This window comes from Homalodisca vitripennis, chromosome 6 (assembly GCF_021130785.1).
Source record: "Homalodisca vitripennis isolate AUS2020 chromosome 6, UT_GWSS_2.1, whole genome shotgun sequence".
Taxonomy (NCBI): domain Eukaryota; kingdom Metazoa; phylum Arthropoda; class Insecta; order Hemiptera; family Cicadellidae; genus Homalodisca; species Homalodisca vitripennis.
Window position 1 is genome coordinate 85,727,190 of NC_060212.1, and position 22,165 is coordinate 85,749,354.

Below are 22,165 nucleotides of genomic sequence, written 5' to 3' on the forward strand. Positions count from 1 at the left end.
TCAAATCTGATTGATTTTTGCAAAAGCCTCGGACTTTGAGGTCACAAAATTAAAGTAAGGGAGGCGCTAAGGTCCTTTTAGGACTAAGTGCGGGGAAAAACTGTCCTTTTCCCTCAGAAAGGAAAAAAAAATTCCTGTACTTTGCAATTCTTTGCTTTTTTTAAAGTAGGTCATGAGTACCTTTATAAAGCTTTATAAATTTAAAGCTATTCTTGCAATGCATCTTGATCTTTTAAAATTTTAGTCCAAAAACTTGATGTCTTGAGTCTGAGCACGTCTTCAACCCTTGCGAACCAATATTTCACAGTCGATTCCATTAGCTTAACTTCAAAAAATAATGAGTAGTTTCACTGACAAATATGTTGGTATATGTTTGAGTTGGTATTAATAAAATGTTACGACTTTTGCATTAAATATAGTTTTTGGTTCTGCAGAATTTGTTAGTCATTTTTGTAAATAACAATTAATAGGTTTTTAAAACATGAGCCCTGGGGAACACCACATTTAAAAATAATATTATTTAATTATCAATCATTACATAAACCATTTATCTATGGTATTACTGGCAAATATTAGTATTTTAACTTAGTAATAAGAAATTTATGTTCAACATAGTGATAAGCCTTGCGCAAGTCGTATAATGTACTAAAATACTTTTAAAAAGAATACTAGACATGTCACATAAATCTAAATTGTTACAGGTATGATGACATTAATGACATTTACTGCATTCTTTAAGGGACATTGCTACATTTACATGAGCTGTGGAGCAAGTGCCATTAGACATCATGCGATTAAAAATTACCATTCATTAATGATATTTTGCTTGATAATCCCAATTGAATGTATAAGAGAAAGATTCAAACATCAGATTAATGAGTGGGTTTGGTTTGATTGTGAGATTAATATTTAGTATCAAGCTTAATGACTGCCTATGCTTCACTGCTCTTATTTGCTCTGGTAAAGGATTACAGCCTAGAACGTTGCAATAAGCTGCCCACTTCGCAATACTCGACAGGCCTGGGAGCCGTGGTGAACTCTTTGGGAACTGCAGAGTAGCACTGCAGGGAGTCGTGGGCCGCAGCTATCCCTCGAGAGACACACAGCTGTTCGTCAAGTCCGGCCAACAGACCACTCACCAACCCAGCAGCCAGGCTGAAACATACAGCATCTCAACACATTGTCACAAAATTTTAACTTGAGATAAATCTCGGTCTTTGGGAAACCTTTTTGTATCAAGAATAGTTGTGATCAGTAATTGTGAAGCTCGATAAAATCGGATTGCCTACACAGTGAAACATTCCTACAAGTGCTGGTGAAACTATATATAGACATTTTACTATTTACTACTTTATCAGTTTGTTTTAAATTACATATACAGGGCGTTACAGATCACTCGTGAATTATTCATAGCAACGAAGCAAACCGAGCTGCATAATTTGTTTCACCATATACCCCCATTTTTTACCCCAAAGAATTCAATAAAATGATTTTTATCCAGAAAAAACTGCACAAAATTGCACATTTTGGGGGTAGGAGTCGTTTTTGGAAAATTTCCACATGGGAACATAGGTCATGTGATATCTCATTTAAAGGTTTATGTATCTTGAGCAAAACTCAATATTATGTTTATTTGTATGTACAGAGTGTGACAAAATGTCTATAATTTAGGTTTTAACAGTGAATTCTACTGTCAGCCTTCCTCAAGACCTAGGCATCCCAATTTCCTTTGTATGATGTTTATTACATACCCTATCAGTAATAGTAAGTTACGGAGTGGTGTAACTTTTACTTCCTTTTCTAATTAAAAAAAAAACATTAATAAATTTAAAAACGTGAAAGGTAAATAATTTTAAGTAACAACCTATGTTGCAAAGTACACCACTTTAAAATCCTTTTAAAGACAAAAATTTTTTGTAATCAAAGATTTTTCTATCTTGCAGTGTTTAATAATAGCACTTAATAAAGTTATTTTACTATTCATTGAAGGAGGAGCTCTTCTTATTGGAAAACAACATTTTTGATTCACACCTAACGAAGGCATCTTGGAGGTTAAACACTCATTACTGTTTTTAAAATACTGGGAAAACCTTGATCATAACCTCTACTGAACTTAATTGGAGATAAATAAGGATAAATCCAGGATAAATCTTACAGATAATCCACTCTTGCAGTACATAATATGTCCTTATCACAGTGTGGAGATAACAGGACTAAACGAGCCTAGTTTTAATTGTGCTGGATATTGGTTGTTGATTAATTTTCCTAACATTGACTAGTAATTTAAAAGTCATCCTGTGCTTGTTTTAAGTGTTGTGTAACTATTCCTAAAATGCCTTATTCTAACGAATAAGGTTTTGATATGCTTATAGCGTTGGATGAGTGTTTTCAAAACTATGTAGCTGCTGCGGGAACCTACTGGAATGTGTTCTAGCAATTAGCCAATCGTGTTTGTTTAACTGGTTGTGTTCAGCCAGAACAGAATATACATAGGCGGATTGTAAGACATGTTAGAGATAAAAACAACTGACATTTTGGCAGGTGTCATAATGAATCCTCACGATTGAGTTAGAAGGCTAACTTCTGATTCATCAGTGTCCAGCTAAATGTTAAGAGGATTTCTAAATGATAGCAAATCTTAAAAAATTGTTTTACATCAGGAGCTCCAAGAAGATGACTACCTTCATCGAATGAACCTCAGTATTTGTGCAAGAGAACAACTCCAACAAAATCCGTTATTTTTTTAGAAGTCCTATGGTGTGATGAGGCAACGTTCAATATCAACGGAGAAGTAAATCGACATAAAATGAGGAATGGTCCATTGAAAATCCCCACTGGATGAGGAAAGTTGACAACCAGAGATATTAGGCTTTAAGCATGTGGTATGGACTATTGGTCCACATTTGTTTTAAGGTAATTTGAATGGGGAAATGTAGAATTACTTCCTGCAAAATATTCTTCTGAGATTATTAATGATACAAGGGCAAACTTTTCAAAATATGTGGTTTCTTCAGGACGGGGCACAATAGGTAAAAACTTTAAAAATTGTCTTTTGTATTTTCGTCTTTGTGTTATAATGGTTGTCACTGGCAATGAGTAATGAAGGAAAATTGAAATGCACATGCCATAGCGAGTTACTATAAGTTTTGAGAAAAAATATCATAAAACATTTTCAATGTCTGGCTTCCAACGGCAGGCGGTACAATTTGGACATTATTACAGGTAGTAGTTGATACCTTGAGAAAATTACTATTTTTATATGCTTAAATAAAAATTTAAAATGTCATCACTAATTTTAAGAAATCATCCAAAATTACTTTAAACTTTTCACTGGAGGAGCCACGTAAAAATTAGGTTACAACATAATTATATCAGATATAACAACAGAATTGTACAAAACAAAATTGCTGATTACTTGGAACAACCGATTGAACAAAGTCATATGGCGGTAAATTGGAACTGAAAAGAAATAAACAAAAGAGTAACTGCGGTCTAGTGGTAATGGCAAAAACTACTTGAGTGTTTCTTATCCATTCCGCTAGATTACATACGTATTTCAGGTAAGACATTATTCATCACAAACTGTTATTGTGAAAACTGTTTAGCGCCATAGCGCTTCCCGCATGGCCATCAAGATTGCTCTTGAATTCGTTGTGGGAGTACTAATCAAAGGGTTAAAAGCAAAACAAAACAGTTGTTGATTTAATTCCAATCAAACATAAGCTAAAATTAGCATTTAGGATTTGAAATTCAAGAATCAATTTTGATTTGAGATTCCAACATTTTAGATTTGACCATCACTACTGGGCTAAATATAAACTTTGAAATTTCACCAATAATCACTTTCTGGCCCTTTATACTGGTCTGTTTTGAGTGGATTCTCTACAGCGTAAAATTGTCATTTTCTTGTCTAACACTCACCAATCACCGGCTCCTGACACACTGGTAACTTGATCTAAGGGAGTGGTGGCATAGTACCTTGCTGTCACAGGGGCATCAGGTTCTAGTCTACCCACCATCTGGACAATAAAGACTATGTTACAATGGTTGCATTCAGGATATAACTAGCTTTTAGAAGCATGTATGAACAGTCTAAAGAGTACAGTTTTATATTCTGGGTAAAGCAGTTCAATTTGGTTCTCTCAGATACAATACACAGCATTATGAAAGACCTAATATGAAGATCTTCCCTCTTCGGGCTGGTTACTGGATGAACTGGGATGGGAAAATGGCTGTGGAAAGTGGATCAGTAACATAGGTGTATAGATTCATCAGTGATATAGGTTCCGTTTTTAGCATGGACAGTGGATTGGGTTCAGGAACATCTTGCTTTCGTTATGAAGAGTTAATTCATTATTGCAGTTGATTATAACTTCCAAATCAGCATTAATGAAGTGCCCTTCTGTGCCTGATAAGAAAAAATTGTTATCTTTGGGTGTTTTAGAGCACCAGCTTCTGTATTTAATGATTTACTTGTTTAAAAATGACAATGCCATATTTTGGCCATCTTCAAATTAACATTTACTTATATCCAACAAAAATTATTCCAGTAAATTTCAGTTTTAAAAATTCAATCTTCAGTAATCCAAAAAATTTTAATATCTTCAGCAAGAAAATAATCAAAGTTATTCAGTGTTAAAAAAAATGAAAAAAAATTAATCTGTTGTATTTTAGTGCTAATAATATTATATATGTGAAAATTTGTGAATATGTTAGGATGTATGATCACATATAGCGTGGTGGACAGATTTACATGAAATTCACATGTACATTACTTAGACATGACATAACATGGTCAGATATGCATAGGCATATCTTTATTCTCAAATACCATCTGTAAATACTCTTAAAAGTAATAAAAACATTATTTACTGGTAAGATAAATAACATTTTTAAAGCTAATTGAACTGTAGTTGAATGGAATGTGTCCTACAATATCACAAAATTTTGTATTTATATGACTAGATATGAACTTTTGTAGTGTGATGCAAATAGCAATGACAATACATAGTATTATCTAACTTTTATTGTAGATGGTAGCAGTCAAAAGTGACAAATTCAAAAAATTACTAAACAATTCAATTTTCTACTACTATTTAACTAAGATAATTTGAAAATTTTTGTAAGAGTTTATTTAAGCAATGAAAGATGGATAGATGTTTTTAATGCGTGTCTGGAGAAGAAGTTTTATGTTTTAAAAATATTTGTTAGGTATTATTATAATTTCTGTTTTCCAAAGGTTTATAAAAGACTGAAATAGAGTCACAAGACTTGGATCACTAGATAATTTAAAGAAGAAAAAGAAAACGTTTTAAAATTGAGTCAGTTAGCTAGAGTTAATAAGAACAAACACTTTACTAAACATTTAAAATTCTGTAAAAATAACTATAAGGACAAAATAAATACAGCTAAAAAGGAACATTTTGAATTATGATAAATAAATGAATGTATTCCAATAAAATAGAGATAATACATAGTTATAAACATATTTTGAGTGTTTGTACATGCAAAACAAATAAATACCTTACACATCATCGGAAATATAACAATGTAATAGATTGAAATTAAAAATTATTTATAAAACATATTGTTAAAAACACATTTCTTAGCCTCAGGAATAGGCCTAAATTGGCGGGTGGGTGCCTGTGCGTAAGCCTGAGTTATATCAAGATCTGCCTAATTAATGACCAAGAATAATTTTTAGTAAATCTGAAATCCTAGATGAATGTAGTTCAATTTGGAAATACAAATTATGAGGTAACTGTGGTGCAGCAACTAATTTACAAAAGATCAAATTATTAAAAAGAACAAAAATTGAAGAGAATATTTTTTAGAAGCAAAAGTAAAAAACAAAAAGGAAAAGACAAAAAGAATGAAAAGAGAAAATCAGTTCGTTAGCAGCAATATTAATTTGGACTGTTTGATATTTAGAGACTAGTATGACTAGTCTATAGTCTTCTGGTAACATATATAAAAATACATGGAATATTATAAATCAGTAAAAGTTTTTGAAAGAGCAATGTACAATCAGATAATTACTTATTTAGGGGGAAATTCCTTGCATGACCCTGATCAACATGGTTTCAAACAAGGTAGATCAGTTGTTACAGCAGAAATTGATTTTATAGAACCTATAAGTAATTCTGTGCATAGAGGAGAGAAGACTTTAGGCATCTTTTTAGATCTTAGCAGAGCTTTTGATAGTGTGTGCCATTATCCACTATTTAACTTAACTCTATTGGTATTACAAAAAATTGTCTAGCCTGGTTTAAGAATTATTTGACAACCAGGAGAAAACTTGTTGAAATTAGACACAAGAAATTAAACATGGTGTACCTCAAGGGTCTATTTAAAAATAGTTTTTATTTTTAACACAGTTGGTCAATGAAATTTGAAATACCCACTAAATAAAATTTGCTTATTTCTTGATAATGAAGCTCAGCAATTTTAATTTATTTGACTTGAAATAAAAATATTTTACAGTTCTTGATAATGTAGCTTCAGTTCTAAATGAACATCAACTGATTAATGAAAGTAAAACTAATTGTATTGTATTCTCCTCTAAACACACTAAATCAGTAAGCCAGTAACACTATTTAAAGGACAATATAGTAAATGAAACACATAAACTGGAATTTTTTTAAAAAGAAAACTTACATTGGTACAAAATATTTTAAAATTTTCCTAGATATATAAAAAATGAAAAGTAAAAACATTCAAATATTATCTAAAAGACAAATTATATAATGTTTATTGAGAAACATTATATAATTTTGAAGAGTATGAAGCATAGCTGTGCATTGTTTATGAGATTGTAAGTATACTTTGGGATTATGAGATTATAATTATTGTAAAATAACGTTTTATCGAATTTGTTCTGCTGCAATATTCAGGTTAAGTACATATTAGTTAATACACGATTATTGTATGATTTTTAGTCATAATATATAATTTTTATTTTATGGTAAATAATTGACACCATCATTTACTTTTTATGTACTAATATTAATAAAGAATATTCCAATTTATTTCAATACAATTCTAGGAAACAAGCTACCGCAATGACCCCCACCATTGCAAATGGAACCACAAAGCAATGCACAAGACACAAATTACCATTTGTTTATGGCAGAAAACCACTTGTTCTCTTAGGACAAGAAGCTGAGAGACCTCTGATTGCACTTAGTCCTAAAAGAATCTATATGTTTGCTTTCAGAGTAACAGCATATTCAGGAAGGGTAAGGTTGGTGATAGGGAGCTACCTCCTGTTGAGATCCATGAGAAAGGATTGCGAGCACTATACCTGATTCACCTTGAAAGAAGAGGAGATCAGCTTTGTCCCAGCTTCTCCACTCCAAGTGGGCAGGGTAGCACGCCCTTATATCCAGGCTAGCAACTACCTTTAATACTTAGGGTTGCCCAGATTTAAATGACACATTGTTTTTCCTGTACCCAGTAGGGGTTTAACTGGAAAATATAAACCAGTCCAAAGTGAACCCTCCTGCGGATTCTCAGGAATATTTTGATATGCCTATGGTGACCAGTAAAGCAGTAGGAAATTGTGTGCAAAGCAGTGAGTAAGTGCTAATACTTACTATAAATCTTTTAAACAGAATTTGAAGTAGTAAAATATCAATAACAATAACTTTTAGTGGATTATAGTAACAATGATTTTACACACATTAATGTTATTTTGTAAATGTAATGGTTAATCTCAGTACAAGGAAAGCAAAATTCCTGCAACATTTGGAAGACTTTTAGACCTACACATTTACAGTGATATGGATTTGAAGAAGAGAGCTGCCACAGCATAGCAATAAAGACTGTTACTTCTCAACCCAGCCTCTCAACCTCTCCTCTAAATATTATCTAAAGCAACATTTTGCCATAACAGATAATATAAATTATACTTAAGTAAAAATTCAAATGTGAAACAAGATAGCAATGCTTTTTTTACTTTTTGAAGTTAGCAAATGTAAAATAATCTCCTCTATTCTACAAGTTTCATATGAAAGAAGATCTAAACAAAGGAATCTAATATTTACTTTTTAATTTTAATTTGCTAAAAAAACACGAAGAAAATTGAGCAGTAAGAAAAAAAGGACAATTCTATTATTGATAATAAATTTTACAAAACTGCAAGCAAACAAACTAATAATTTCATAATTAAAAACAATGTTAGCAATGTTAGTAAAAGGTTCTGATGTTGGGACCATAACATTAATTAATGTTAACTAGCTGTAGTGAAAGATGTTTACCTATAAGAAAATGTTAAACTGCACACACTGTTACGCCCTTATTTTTGACTGTAGATTTATAAAACATTTCTAATTTTAAAGATATAATTAATATGCATTCAAATGTGTGTGAATTATACATTAAAATGAGATACCTTTCAAAATTATAAAAACAAGGTGAAAGGTTTAACATTGTTGTTATAGTGCTATAATGAAGATGGCAAGCAGTACAGCTTGCTTTTAAATTAGGTTTAACAATACCATTAAGTTTGACTAATGAAGTTACCCTGCAGAACAATCTAAATATAACATCACTCATTCATTGTATTTTCCAAATGTAAGATAAAATTGAACAAAAGTACTACACAAATGAGGTTTTGGTATGCAAAACATAAACACTAAATGACTGTTGGAGAAAAATACATAAAAATATGAACAAGCAATACAAATGCTGGGAGACTACCAGAAGACAGTAACTTACCAAGACACCTCTAGCGCCCAGGGTGACCATCACAGTCTGTATGTGCTCAGCCAAGGGGATGGCCATGCTGGCTATCTCCTCTATACTGATAGTGGACGAGTCCTCCACACTGGTTCTAACGTCCAGCCCTGGGAAACACCACATACCACTATGACATTCATCAGTACGACATTTCTACAAAAGCTATCAGCTACACATTATATTGTGTACAACAACTTGAATATTTGCCCAGTGAATTCAAGAAATCCATTATCGTGTTACGTCAAATAACAATACATCAAATATTTGTAATCAAAATTTCTCAGCTCAAATTAAAATGGCCTATGTACCTGCTGTAAGAAAATAATAACACACGAATTGTACAAAATGACTTAACACAGAGAAAAGTAAAAATAATATACCAATGGCTGCAGCGATTTCTCGCAGCTCCTTTACATTAGGTGAGATCAGACGAAGGCATTTCCATGATTCAAACTGGAATGGGATGGCAGCTTTTTTAACATCGGTGGGTTCAAAAATCACTAAAACAAGTAATAAATTTATTAGCTAATAATTCTATTTTACATTGTGGCTTAGCTCTAAGTAAAGAAGAAAGAAAATTAAACTGTTCGCTCACCAGGGATACCATATCTGGAACAATACTCTAGAATGAAACGAATGGTATTAGGCGGAGAGTTTCCATCCATAATGACTGCCGACGTATTTTGAAGGTGTTTGCTTACCTACAGAAAAATCACAGTTAAAAACTGAATTTTCATAAGATTGTATTATTTAAATAACTATTAATATTACAATAATTTATAATTGTAAATTCCATTTACAAAATTATAATCTGTTTTTCAATTTACACCACGCCAAAACATTGCTTACATAGTTAAATTCTTTAAATATTTTGATTCCGCTAGGGGGCACAATTTTCTGTCGACAGATATTAAACCGTACCTATTTCTCCCAAAACTGCGGGGGCAACATATTTCAAGAATTTATTTGTGTACAAAATATTTGGACAAAGTGTGAACAAGAAAAACTTGCATATTAGTTTGTGACATTAGCCACATACACTGAAAAGCTAAGGTTACTTTACAAGATATCTATAATCCAACTAATTTAAACATGATAAATAATATACTAGCAACAAACAATAAACAACTCACAGCACAGTTTTATTTTGTCACTGTTAAAAGCTGGAGTATATTTTCTGAATCTCTTATGTACTTATACTCTATCCTGCCCTAAGTTTGTAATACCACTCCACTTGAGTTTAATATAAAAATATCAAGTAATTCATGAATATTTTAAACTTGTAACTGGGTAGAAAACCAATAGCAAACATTTTATTTGTGTGGGCTGACAAGTTCTGAATATTGATTTCGTTGAATATCATACATAAGTGGTGAGCTGCCTTGGTACCTCTAAGTGATATTCCTCTAAATAATCCTTTGGCACCTTAACTAAAACATTCAGTGAAAACTATTTTAAATATTTCGAAACATCAATCTAACTTTCATCAAGAGACTTATCAGGGCTAGGCTTCAGGGAAAGTTGTAGAGAAGCATTTATAAGTCTGAAGATCAGGACTGTAGTATAAGCTAGAGGAAATAAAACATCTCTCCGGAGCAAGATTGAAGAATGCTCTTACTGACTGGTTAATCAGCAATCCTCCCTACTCCATGGCTAAGTTCCACGAAAGAAGACGATGAGCCACTACTTGAACAATTTTGTTTTTGTTTAAATTACCTGACAACATTTTAATACTTAATGTATTTGGAAATAAAGTGAGTTTGTATTTGGATTGTATGATAGATTTTTTATTGCAATTTTTAAGATTTTGAATTTGTTCATGGAATTTTTTTGCAATGCAATTTTGGACTTTAAATGTTTTAAAGAGAACTTTGAACTTTGCCCTTTCCTATTCTGACATAAATTATTTAATAATTACTCAAAGTATCAAATCGAAAGATATTGTATTTAACAATTTTACTCATTTCTTTAAACTCTCATGAATATGCTTTTGACTATTAATAAACTTCCCTAAGGTGTTTTCACACACTAATATCTCTTCCTAAAAATGAAGATTCTTGAGTAAGATAAAGAAAATATTTGGCTCAATCAATTAAGAATTAGAATGTTGATTTGTTGTATTAGACAATACAGACATTTACAATGGCAACATTTAGAGTTTTTCAGCCAAGCCAAAATAAAATACATATAATTGTACACAAGCCTTTTGTCTTAATATTAGTTACTTATATTAATGTAATGGCTGTGTGGCAGAATTTAAATATCTGGGTGTAGTTATCACAAATGATAATAGAGAGGAAAAGGAAATCAGCACTAGATTAGCCACAGCAGTGACAAACTAAATATTTATCACTCATAATCATCACAGTATTATTGTATGGATTGAAACAACTAATAATAACCTGAAGCTCAGGAAAAACCTAAATGTTTTAAATATAGAATATTGAGTACAATTTGTCCCTTAGTTGAAAACGAAAGTGGATGGAGAATCAGGAAGAACGGATAGTTAAAACATATGTACAGTAGAATTTGAACTATCTGAAACAATTATTATTGGTGCAGAAGGTGATCGGATAGTCAATTTTTTACATAGTTGAATATTTCTGAATCAAGCCTAGTTTTTTGTTACGGTCATGGGATGCATAGGACAAAAATAAAACATGTTACTGGACTAGAAATATATACTACATTACTGTTTAATGTCACACTAGAGTACAATATTATAGTATGTGTAATAATGTATAATAATAATAATGTTTTATAATAATGTATAATAATAATACACATATAAAGTTGAGATTGCACAAACAGTAAATATTTTTTTTAAATGACTTTGATGTGACAAAACATTTCAAAAATAACGTAAGAGAAATATTAAAACATGCTTGTTTGCTTAAACTTTGAGGCTTGTTTCTTTTCCCAACCATCTTGTAGGCGGTTCAAAGACAGCAGCTAAAGCTTGACCCACTTTCTCCTTTTCTTAATCCTTCTATAATTTTATTAAGTTTGTCAAAACTACTAAGCCCATCAAGTTTACGTTTTGCTGACATTGCCAGATGTCACACAGCGGAGATATTTAAAACGACACCAATGTCAGTGATACAAAGTAAGGTTAGGTATACAGATGGACCTGGAAGAGTGACATAACCAGACAGCTGCGCCGTACGCTCCTACCAACCACTCTGACTGATAGCATAATGTCAGCATGGTAGGAATCCTTAATTTACACTACCGAAATACTCTAGTTAACCAACATTTCGGATGATCGGCAACCCACTGTATATGTACCCAGATACTGTGGCACTGACTAAGAGTTGTAGAGTGAAAGGATGGGCCTTGTGTGAAGGAGATAAGAAATAGCGATAATCATAATTGTCAATAAAATACAGAAGGAGGAAGACTGCTCAACAGACCATGAATTACGTTGCTTGACCAAATTGATAAGGACGGATATAAAAGGAATTACACTGAAAGCAGCAGAGGTTAGAACAGAATGGAAAGGCAATGTTGGTAAGGCCAAAAACCTCCTCAGGCTTCAGTGGCCAAGGACCACTTGTAAGTACATTAAGTAAGTAGTACAACACAAGTATAAATATCTGAAACATGAAAAAAATCTTTCTCAATTTATAATTTCAATATACTTGTACTTTAATGAATTATTGACTCTTTTTTGACTTAAACTCCTGTTTATAATTAAACTTAAGTAAAAAAAAATTGTAATAGATAAATAGTAACCCTTTCACATTTGACAAGGTGTAGAGAACTTACATGCTCTGACGAGATAAGGCTGTGCACCTCCATGTCTCCTAGCCCCATTCTGAACTCTCCTGTCTGGTCCAGCAGCACAGTGTAGCAGGCTGTGGGGAGGTCAGAGGTTACCAATACTGCCTCATGGTCCTGTGTCACAATCATGAAGACAAGGATAAAGTTAATGTTTGTAATACACTAATAACATCGAATTTGCTTGACACTCACTACTACCAACACAAACCTTTAGCTCAGCCATAGCATGAATAAATATGAAAATAATAAATCTCTGTGATTGTACATAAAACATAAACATAGTAACACAAAAAGTGCTTGTCCAGAATATATTAAAATATTTCTTTTAATGTTCCATTAAAATTTTATAGCATTTGAAAACTTTATTGGTTGATTTTCAAAATTTAGTATACTTACCAATGTAAGCCAAAATATACTTTACTCCGCCCCATATAAATATTAAAAATTAGAAAATAACGTGTCTATTTAATTTTAAAATTGTGCTTGAAGACTGACAATATTGTAACTAGATCTCATATCAATTTTTATTATTGCCAAAATAGGACTTTATAAATTACTAGCTGTTTCCCGCGGCTTTGCACGCTTTTCATAAGCTTTGCCCGTGTATGTGAACTTTTGGTTTAATTGAATTATATTTACAACGCAGATGTAGAGTTTGCCTTGTTGCCACGATCAAGAAAATCTGTTTATGTTTATAGCCATTGTGCACGTACATGTACTTTATTATAAAGTGGTCTAACACTTAAACTTTAAGTTCAATCAGAAATGTATCTTAAAGACAAATATACATAATAACTTAGTGCCTTCAAATAGTGTTTGGATATGTCATATACATAACTGTCTCGTAATTGCAGTTTATAGTGTGCAGGCGCTTTTAAACCTTTTATCTTTTGCAGCGTCGCTTGGTGGTGAGTTACATCAATGGGCATAGCTTATAAACCTTCTCCGTGGAAAAATACGTATACGTACAAATTTTCATAATGGTCTGTCTAATATTTTGCGATTCCATAAAGGACAAACACACAAACATTCATTTTTATATATATAGAAAGATAGAGGCAGGAATATGGTACGTACCTTCATAATGCGCCCAAGAGGCTCACGAAGGAACGACTATTAATTATCTCAGCAATGTTTAGAATGTGATAGAAAAAGAATAAGTGAGTATGGTGTACTGTTTTCAACGGGAAATTGCGTGCGAAGCCGCGGGCAACTGCTAGCTATTTATAATATAATATAATAAATTAATAATAATTTATTAATATTATTAATATTAATCCTTCATAACTATTTAATTGTACTTACATTTTAAATAATTTGACAGCTCTATATTTTATAATATACAAAGAACAGCTGATTAAAAATTTGAAAAGACGTTAACATATGTTTGCTGCAATGCATTTCTTATGGGTATTTCTGTAACCAGTGGGGCGGAATCCTGAATCGGGAAAGGGATAACATCAATGGGCATAGCATATAAACCTTCTCCGTGGAAAAATACATATACGTACAAATTTTCATCATGATCGGTCCAATAGTTCACGATTCCATAAAGGACAAACATACAAACATTCATTTTTATATATATAGAAGATAGAAGATTATGAACAAATACTTTTATTGAATAAAGTTTATTGATTAAACAATGTCGAGGGAGATGCCTATAAAAATCAAACATTACCAGTTTTATGATTTTAAGGATACTTTTTGGGAGGTTAATATACCAAATATTTCATATCAGAAATACATGGAATGATCTCAAACTGTCATAAAAACTAAAATAATAAACAAAAATTATACTATATTTTGCCTGCATGTATGTTATCAACAGAACTGAAAAACATTGTTTTAGGCATATTTAGAATTTTTAAACACCCTCAAAAACCCTATAAAATCCCCCTAGTCCTAAAAATAACCATAAATAACCCTATAACCCTCAAACCTCTATTTATAAAGTATAAATACTATAATATATGCATTTTTGATAGCTAATAACTCAAAATCAGTGGGAAAATTCAATGTGGACAGAAATAGATATGATTTGTGATTATACTTATCAATATAACTATTTGGAAGACCTAACCTTCAATTTAGCTTAACCCTGAATTTATCAAACACCTTAAAAGAATCTGGAGGCAAGGCCCCTATTGAGGTGAAGACTAGTTTACTATACTAGAACACATTAATATAAAAATCATCATGTTTTGTTGCTCATATGAAACCTGATCGTTATATTTTAGTTGGTATAATTCACAATTAATTCTAAATATAAACCTTGTTGTGAGTACAGAAAGACATCTCTATACCAGGTGATTGAGAGTTTGGTGGAGCAAGAAGTTGCCGTACTGGTCATTGCCAACCGCTGTCACGAGACAAGGGGAGAGGTTCAGTTTGCCGAGTGCATCTGCGAGGTTGCGCCCCACACCGCCTCCAAACTGACGTATACGTGCAGACAGCGTCCTGCCTTCCACCTACATGTCATTTCATTATACACCAAAAAGAGAGCAAACTTGTTGAGAAAGTGAAAGCTCAATAAAATGTCAGATTAAGAGAAATATTATTACTTAGGATATTAAGTAATTGCTGATGGGAAAGAAGAATAATTGTAGAGTATAAGTAAAAACCGTGCTAAGTGCCAAAAATTAAGAAATTGAGTTTAGTATCAAAATGTGTGCTATAAGCCAACCCCAATACAGTGTAAACCGGGCTATGTCGAGAAAAATCAATAATTCGTTCAAATCCTTGCCGCTAGAATGCGCATGGGCTATGTTCAAGGGTGACATCAGTAAAAACCGAGTCAAGTGCCGCGCGCAACACACGCCAGACTACTCGTGATTTGCAGATTATGTTTGTTGCCACAGGGCATTCTAACCACTGTATGAAGAGTGTGTGTTACCGCTTTACATTGTGATTAGATTGAGTTTGTGTTATCCATAATGGATGTGCCTTTAGTATTACCGAAGTGTAAGAGACGAGCAAAGGGTGAAGCATCTTGTTTGTTGAAAGGAGTCTTGAACAAAATAACCCACAAAAAAGTTGATTGTTTGGAGCGACAACTGTGGGGGACAAAATAAAAAACAAAATGTTGCTGTTTTTATGGAATTATTTAGTTTGTCGTGGTATCTCTGATGAAATTGAACATAAATATCTTGTGTCAGGCCATTCATATCTTTCTTGTGATCGAGACTTTGCGCTCATCGAGAAAGTAGGTGTGAAGTCCCACTAGACATAGTTCAAATTCTTGTAAGTGCCTCCCACAAAAAGCAATTTTTTGCCACACTTATGGATGAAGATGACTTTTTTTATTTTAAGGAAAGTAGTAACAATTGTCTGAATACAAAGAAATTGGAAATATCCAAAGTCCAATGGCTAAAAATTACAAGAACAAAACCAAGTAGTATTTGTAAAAAAATCAATGAACTGATATTGAAACTTGGCTTGAAATAAATGTGTTCAAAAAGGGGGTTAAGGAAGGGGACATCCTTCCTTGTTTGCAAACCTATCCACTTTGCAAACAATAAACCGATTAACTAAAGAAAAATAAGAATACCTGAAAAAGATGATACCTTACCTCAAAGAAGAGAACAAAGACTTTTATAATAATTTAACTGCATAGAAGTTTCAGTGTTCCTGACTGTTAACTTTAGTTTAGTGTATAATATACTATCGAGTATTTGAGTAAAAGTTTAAAATAATTAAACTGGTATAACATTATAATATTGTTTGTCTTTTTAATCTGTATTATTTTTTAACTACATGTTTGCTTACTCTTTCATTTTTCTGGTTTTTTAGTAACATTTGTTTGGTACTTAGCCCTCTTTTTACATCAGTAAGTTGTGACATAGCCCGAAGTAAATGTGGCACTTAGCCCGGTTTTTACCTCAGTAAGTTGTGACATACCCCTTTTCAAAAAAAGTTGAATTCAATTTTTTTTTTTCTTTACTGTTGCCATGGTATATAATGCATTCTTCCACTGATACTATTAGTAGTGATGTGTATTTTTTATTTAATATATTACAGTTAAAAAATATTTAATTATGACAGTTATATGCAGTTTTCATCGATTATCTCAAAAGTAACTTTTTGGCACTTAGCCCGGTTTTTACTTATACTCTACAATTACATTTCACACCATACACATATCAGCATCGAGAAAGTACTTGTATATCACTATGTACACATGAAATATTGAAATAAACAAATTTAGTTATCCTGGTTGTATTGACAAAAACAATTTACTATAAACAATAAGAAATGTCTTATTGAATAAATACCCTCTTCATGGGTGTGGGGGGAAAAAACTGTGACTTGTTGGAGAAAACTGTATTATATTTTATGTTTTAAATATAATTTAATATTTTTTAAGTCATGCACATAATCAGTCTCAAAACTTCTTACTACCTTCAGAAAATTGAAATAATTTAAATTATCCTATAACCAATTCTCCACAAGTAAATTCATTAATCATCCTGAAGAGCATACTCAGTTTTTTTGTGAAACCGATTAAAGTATTACACTTAAGAAGGAAATCTATTGTCAGTCACATTAGTTGTAATTGGTTCAAAATATAAAGACAGAGGAAGGGTTAATAATGCCAAAACTACTTATTTAAAGGTCACATTTTTTTAGCTTGACAAAATCAAAAGCAACTGACAGACATGTAAATAATAATTATATTACTCTCAGCCAACTAGTTAAATAGATTGAAAATGTCCTGAACGTTACTACATCAGTCTTTTTAAAGATAAAAACAATTATATAAATGAGGATGACAAATTTTGTTATTTATAATACAAGGGATATAAAAACAAAGGCCACATAAAAACAACTTAAAATAGTCATGAGAATAATCTAGACATAATAAAACTAAATGATAGAGTATACCTTAAAAGGTTCCTGGACAGACACAACTGAGTCCAAAATGGATCCTCCAATGACAATCTGGAAAGTAAATTGTTGTTAAAATTTACATAAAGACATACATTTTATTTAATGGTCCATAAAATATCCAAAAAATCGTGCTGAATAACTTTAGAAAGTAGTTTTTAACACGAAGATAACTGGAAAAGATACCTTTAACTACTGTTCTAAAAATGCCTAATTTTCTGTCCACCTGCTTTTGGTTTTCAGATAATTTATTGATCAGGAACAGCTCAAACTGCACAACTGAAATTTAGTTTGTAATGTGGTGGCATAAAACAGCCCCAAACAGAGCAGCCCTGAACTGGCATCTTTACTCATCAAAACCGCTCCGATGACACTGTGCTATTTACAATAGGAATACTGGACAACTAGAAATGGACACATATATGGCTTTCAAAATGGCTCAGGAATGTACAGTTAAAAACTACCTTGTTTTAAATGAGAAAAAATAAACAAAACAAACATGATTGGGTAGCAAAAGGGCAGTCATAACTGACCTACCAAGCCTTCAAGCAGTTGATGCAGTTAAACATTTAGGTATTAAAATTGATGCGAAATTACACTGAAAATCACATAGACAGTCTCTATCTAATGCTTTTAAAACTCAGCATTTTTTTGCATTAAAAAGAATAAAGGAAACCAACAAAATTGAATAGAGAGGCCACTAGAACTACATATCATTCATTGTTCAAAGCCACCTACCCTAAGGAATATCTATTTGGGATAGTTCTTTAGAGGGTAATCTTCACAGAGCCCTGCTAGTGCAAACAAGAGCAGTAATAATAGCAGAACTAGGACCTAGAGAGAGCTGCAAGAACATTTTAAAAGACTGAAAAATACTGACAGTTAGGACCTAGAAAGAGTTGCAAGAACATTCTCAAAGACTGAAAAATACTGACAGTTACAGTACATCAATTTACATTCTGGAAACCATCCTGTACTGAATAACCATAGGCCATCGAAAACAGTAGAATCTGCATAGCCACTTTAACTCCCAGAGTTGGAGATTATACTGGTAGGCCACAGAACAGCCTTATTCGAAAAAAAAAAAAAAAACATCATATCCTGGATTAAAATTATTCAACAAACTGCCACTACATCTAAAAGAATATTTGCAAGACCACAACCCAGAAGCCTGCGTCCGTGTGCTCATTTTTTAAATGGTATGTTGCATGTTTCTCGCTTTTTTCCAATACTGTTTGTGCAAGTGTAACTTTCAACAATATATTCCTGGCTAATATTTGTAATAAGTTCTTGACAATGAAGAGATTGGGAAACATGTAAACATGCTTTCATATTAATAACTTGTTTGGACAGCACTGAAAATGGCTGTCATTTTAGAGTACTTTCTTACTTACAGAGAATGTCTTCAATTTAGCGTGGGACTGAAAAACTTTGAACATTTTTGGCAGTGAAAGGGTTAATACTCTATGCCAGCTATAAAGTTATCCTATTCTGGACCATTTTCTCTTCAATTGGAGGGTCTCTATCATCAAAGGATGATGAAAAGAATTTATAATGAAATTTTAATGGTTTTTAATAATTCTTTAATAGAGGAGGTCAATCCCCTTTTTTCGTTGTATTCTGTCCGTCTTAACCTGGCGTCGGGTACTTCAAATTCAAGACGTGAACGGGCGCTCACAGAGTTTTTCTCCAGGTGTCAAAATAATGCAGCTAAATGATGTATTATTTCTTATATTTCAATTTTGAGATGCAATTATAAATTTTTACTCTTGTATGCATATTTTAGGCTTTAAAATGTATAAAATAACATTTACAACTTTATGTTTATTTAACTATTGACGTTATTATTTATTCATCGATTATTCATAATCGTCTTAAATAACACAAGTAAATTCAAAGTAGACAATAGGTACAATGAAACTGAGTATTGAAAAAAGTACATTTTTGAAATTACAAAATTAAATCCTAGTCTCAAAGAACGTGATGTATATGTATATTTTATATATATAAATATATATATATATATATATATATATATATATATATATATATTTATTTATTTATTTAATCATATATGTTCCAAGATATAACTACTACAAATTCTCTATGAAAAATATGAAAGCAACATGTTATATTATAATTTATTGGAGTGTACAATGTGTAAGTTACAATAGTTTTATACATGAAAATTTATACAATTTATAATAAGAAATAAATATACCTAAATGTTGCAATATTTAAATCATCTTAGCAAGAAAAACTTTGTAAACGTCACTTTCTTATATAAATAACTAAATATAAATTAAATAAGTGTAAAGAATTACAGTGTAAATGGAAAAACTTACATTGTCTTTCCAGTGTCAAAATATTGGTTACGAAAAACATAAACATCAATGAATGTCATCGTCAGTGCTCACTTGCATTTCTTCAGTAACATCTTCAGCTAGGCATTAGACACATGAGGCAGGTGCAGAGTGTTCACGACACATGAAGAGGTGACATTTGTTGCATCTAGTCTTTGATGGACGATTCTTCCGCCATCCACAAATAACGCACCTTACTGAAGTAATTCCATGACGTTGCTGTTCTGGTTGGATGTTCATTATTTGACAGATTCTCTGTTTTGTATTCAAAAGGAAGACTTCGGACTGAGAGCCTTGATTGAGCATATTCCATGCTTAAACTTTTTGACAGATCTTTGATCAAATTTCATCTTTTCATGGTTAGATTGTCAATGTTCTTTTTTTAAAATGATGAATGCATTGAGTGCTCCAATGTCAAGCATTAAATAAAACAGTCTCATTGGCCAACGTCCTGGTTATTCTTGCTGTACTGTAGCTTTCTTTGTAGTTATCCACACCTCCTTTACTTGAATTATAGAACAAAATAATTTCGGGTTTTCCAAAGGTTGGCGAATCATGGTTCAAATCAACTGCATCGTCCTTGTGCATAGATGACAAGAGGATAACCATCTTTGTTTCTCTTTGCCTTATAAGAGACAATAAGTGCATTCCTTTCTGTATCCAAAGCTTGAGGATCTTACTGGTCTACGTTTTACATCAAGAAACACACTAGGAACTTCTCGTTTATTTTTTCTTAAAGTTCCAACTAGTGTCAACTGATGATCATTCAGCAGTTCATAACATAGGGGAATAGATGTGAAGAAATTGTCTGTTGTGATATTACGTCCTGTGCCAGATAGTGGTTCTGCAAAACGAATTACAACTTCTCTTCCTGAGTTGTCAACTTGATATGGACCTTCTGGTTGTTTTGCAGCATAAACTTCAAGATTGTATGTATAAAACGTTTTTGCACAAAGTAAAGCGTAGATTTTATCCCATATTTCGCAGGCTTGTTCTTCATATAAATGCGAAATTGACATCGCCCCCGAAATGATTTTAACATTTCATCAATTGTAATGAATTCGCTTACTATAAAACTTTCTAGGCAGTTAACTATGAACTGGTCAAACAAATCTCTAATAGCAGCCAGGTTGTCTAGTTGTTCTCGGTCTTGTCGTGTCATAACATCATCAAAACACATCGCCCTAAGCAAAAACTTAAATCTTTTGATGGACATCAATACATAGAAAAATTCAATTCCAGTTCCATCTTGAGCCCAGAGGTCTTCTAGAATTCAATGAGAATTTCTCATTACGCCAGCCATATACACAATACCGATGGTAGCTTTTATTTCTTGAACAATTGTTAGCTTTACATCTCTTTTCTCTAATAAATTTATCTTTGTTCTTATCAATCCAAATATTCGTGTTTTCTACTATTGAGTTTATAATTTCATCCGTAAATATTCTTTGCCACACTTGAATTGGGGTTTCGATATTTTTTGCAGATCTACTTACACAACCCATCCGCATTCTCAAAATATTTCTGTTGGGTGTAAGCACTTGTCTCTCAGGTTCTACATTCCATAACATATCACGTCCTTTACTGATCTAAGCAAGTTTTCCATTGATTCTAGGTAATATGTTATCATTCATACATTTTGCCAAGGGCAATGCTTGTAGGTCATTGAAATCGTCATAATTTATTACAACATTTTCAGTTGATGGAATTGATTCTTCATCAATTGGCCTGACATGGTCATGTTCTTCCTCTCTCTCCACACTATCTAACAATCGTGATATCCTAGAACGTTCAGTTGAGTCCATTTTCACAATTATGTATAATTTTTAAAATGTTTTTAATAGTTACTCACACTTCAAACAGAACACAATAAAAAAATAAATCATAAACAAAAACTAAAACACAAGATAAAACTCACAATTCTAAGCACTTGAACGGGCGCTCACGGATATATACTCCGGTAACTCATAACGTGAACGGGCGCACACAGAGAAAAACTCCAGTCCTTTACTAATTCTGGAACAATACTGGTGCTAGTGACGCGATGTGGATGGGGGTTGTGCCAATCTCTACCAGGAAGGAGGCTCGTGAAGTAACAAATAAGAAGATCGCAACCCGCAGTATACTAGTTATTGACAACTAAAATATATCAACCCGGAGGAAAACTCCATGATGCGCCTGACGCCGGGTTAATGGGCCACTAGTCTGCGTGAGGATGTAACAGAAAAAGAGGGAGAACCCATACATTACAATGTCACAGACAAGATTTGAACTAGCTCTATCTTTAACTCAGACTCACAGTCCAATGCTCTAGACCGCTCGATCACAGACTATCCATAACAGTTTTTACACACACACACACACGCACGCACGCGCGCACACACACACACACA

The 22,165-nt window shown here is 32.4% G+C and overlaps 1 protein-coding gene across 1 annotated transcript in view; it reads right to left on the minus strand.

Annotated features, from left to right (window-relative positions):
* Positions 1-503: 503 nt before the first annotated feature.
* Positions 504-22,165, minus strand: part of LOC124364502 (pseudouridine-metabolizing bifunctional protein C1861.05) — a 50,654-nt gene continuing 28,992 nt past the window's right edge. The window contains exons 10-17 of the mRNA XM_046820042.1: positions 17,407-17,463; positions 14,829-14,993; positions 12,508-12,636; positions 9,335-9,440; positions 9,120-9,239; positions 8,719-8,846; positions 3,922-4,019; positions 504-1,155 (exon numbers count right to left, since the gene is read on the minus strand). Coding sequence (XP_046675998.1) covers positions 969-1,155; positions 3,922-4,019; positions 8,719-8,846; positions 9,120-9,239; positions 9,335-9,440; positions 12,508-12,636; positions 14,829-14,993; positions 17,407-17,463 — 990 coding nt within the window. The 3' untranslated portion in view covers positions 504-968. The remainder of the gene's footprint in view (positions 1,156-3,921; positions 4,020-8,718; positions 8,847-9,119; positions 9,240-9,334; positions 9,441-12,507; positions 12,637-14,828; positions 14,994-17,406; positions 17,464-22,165) is intronic.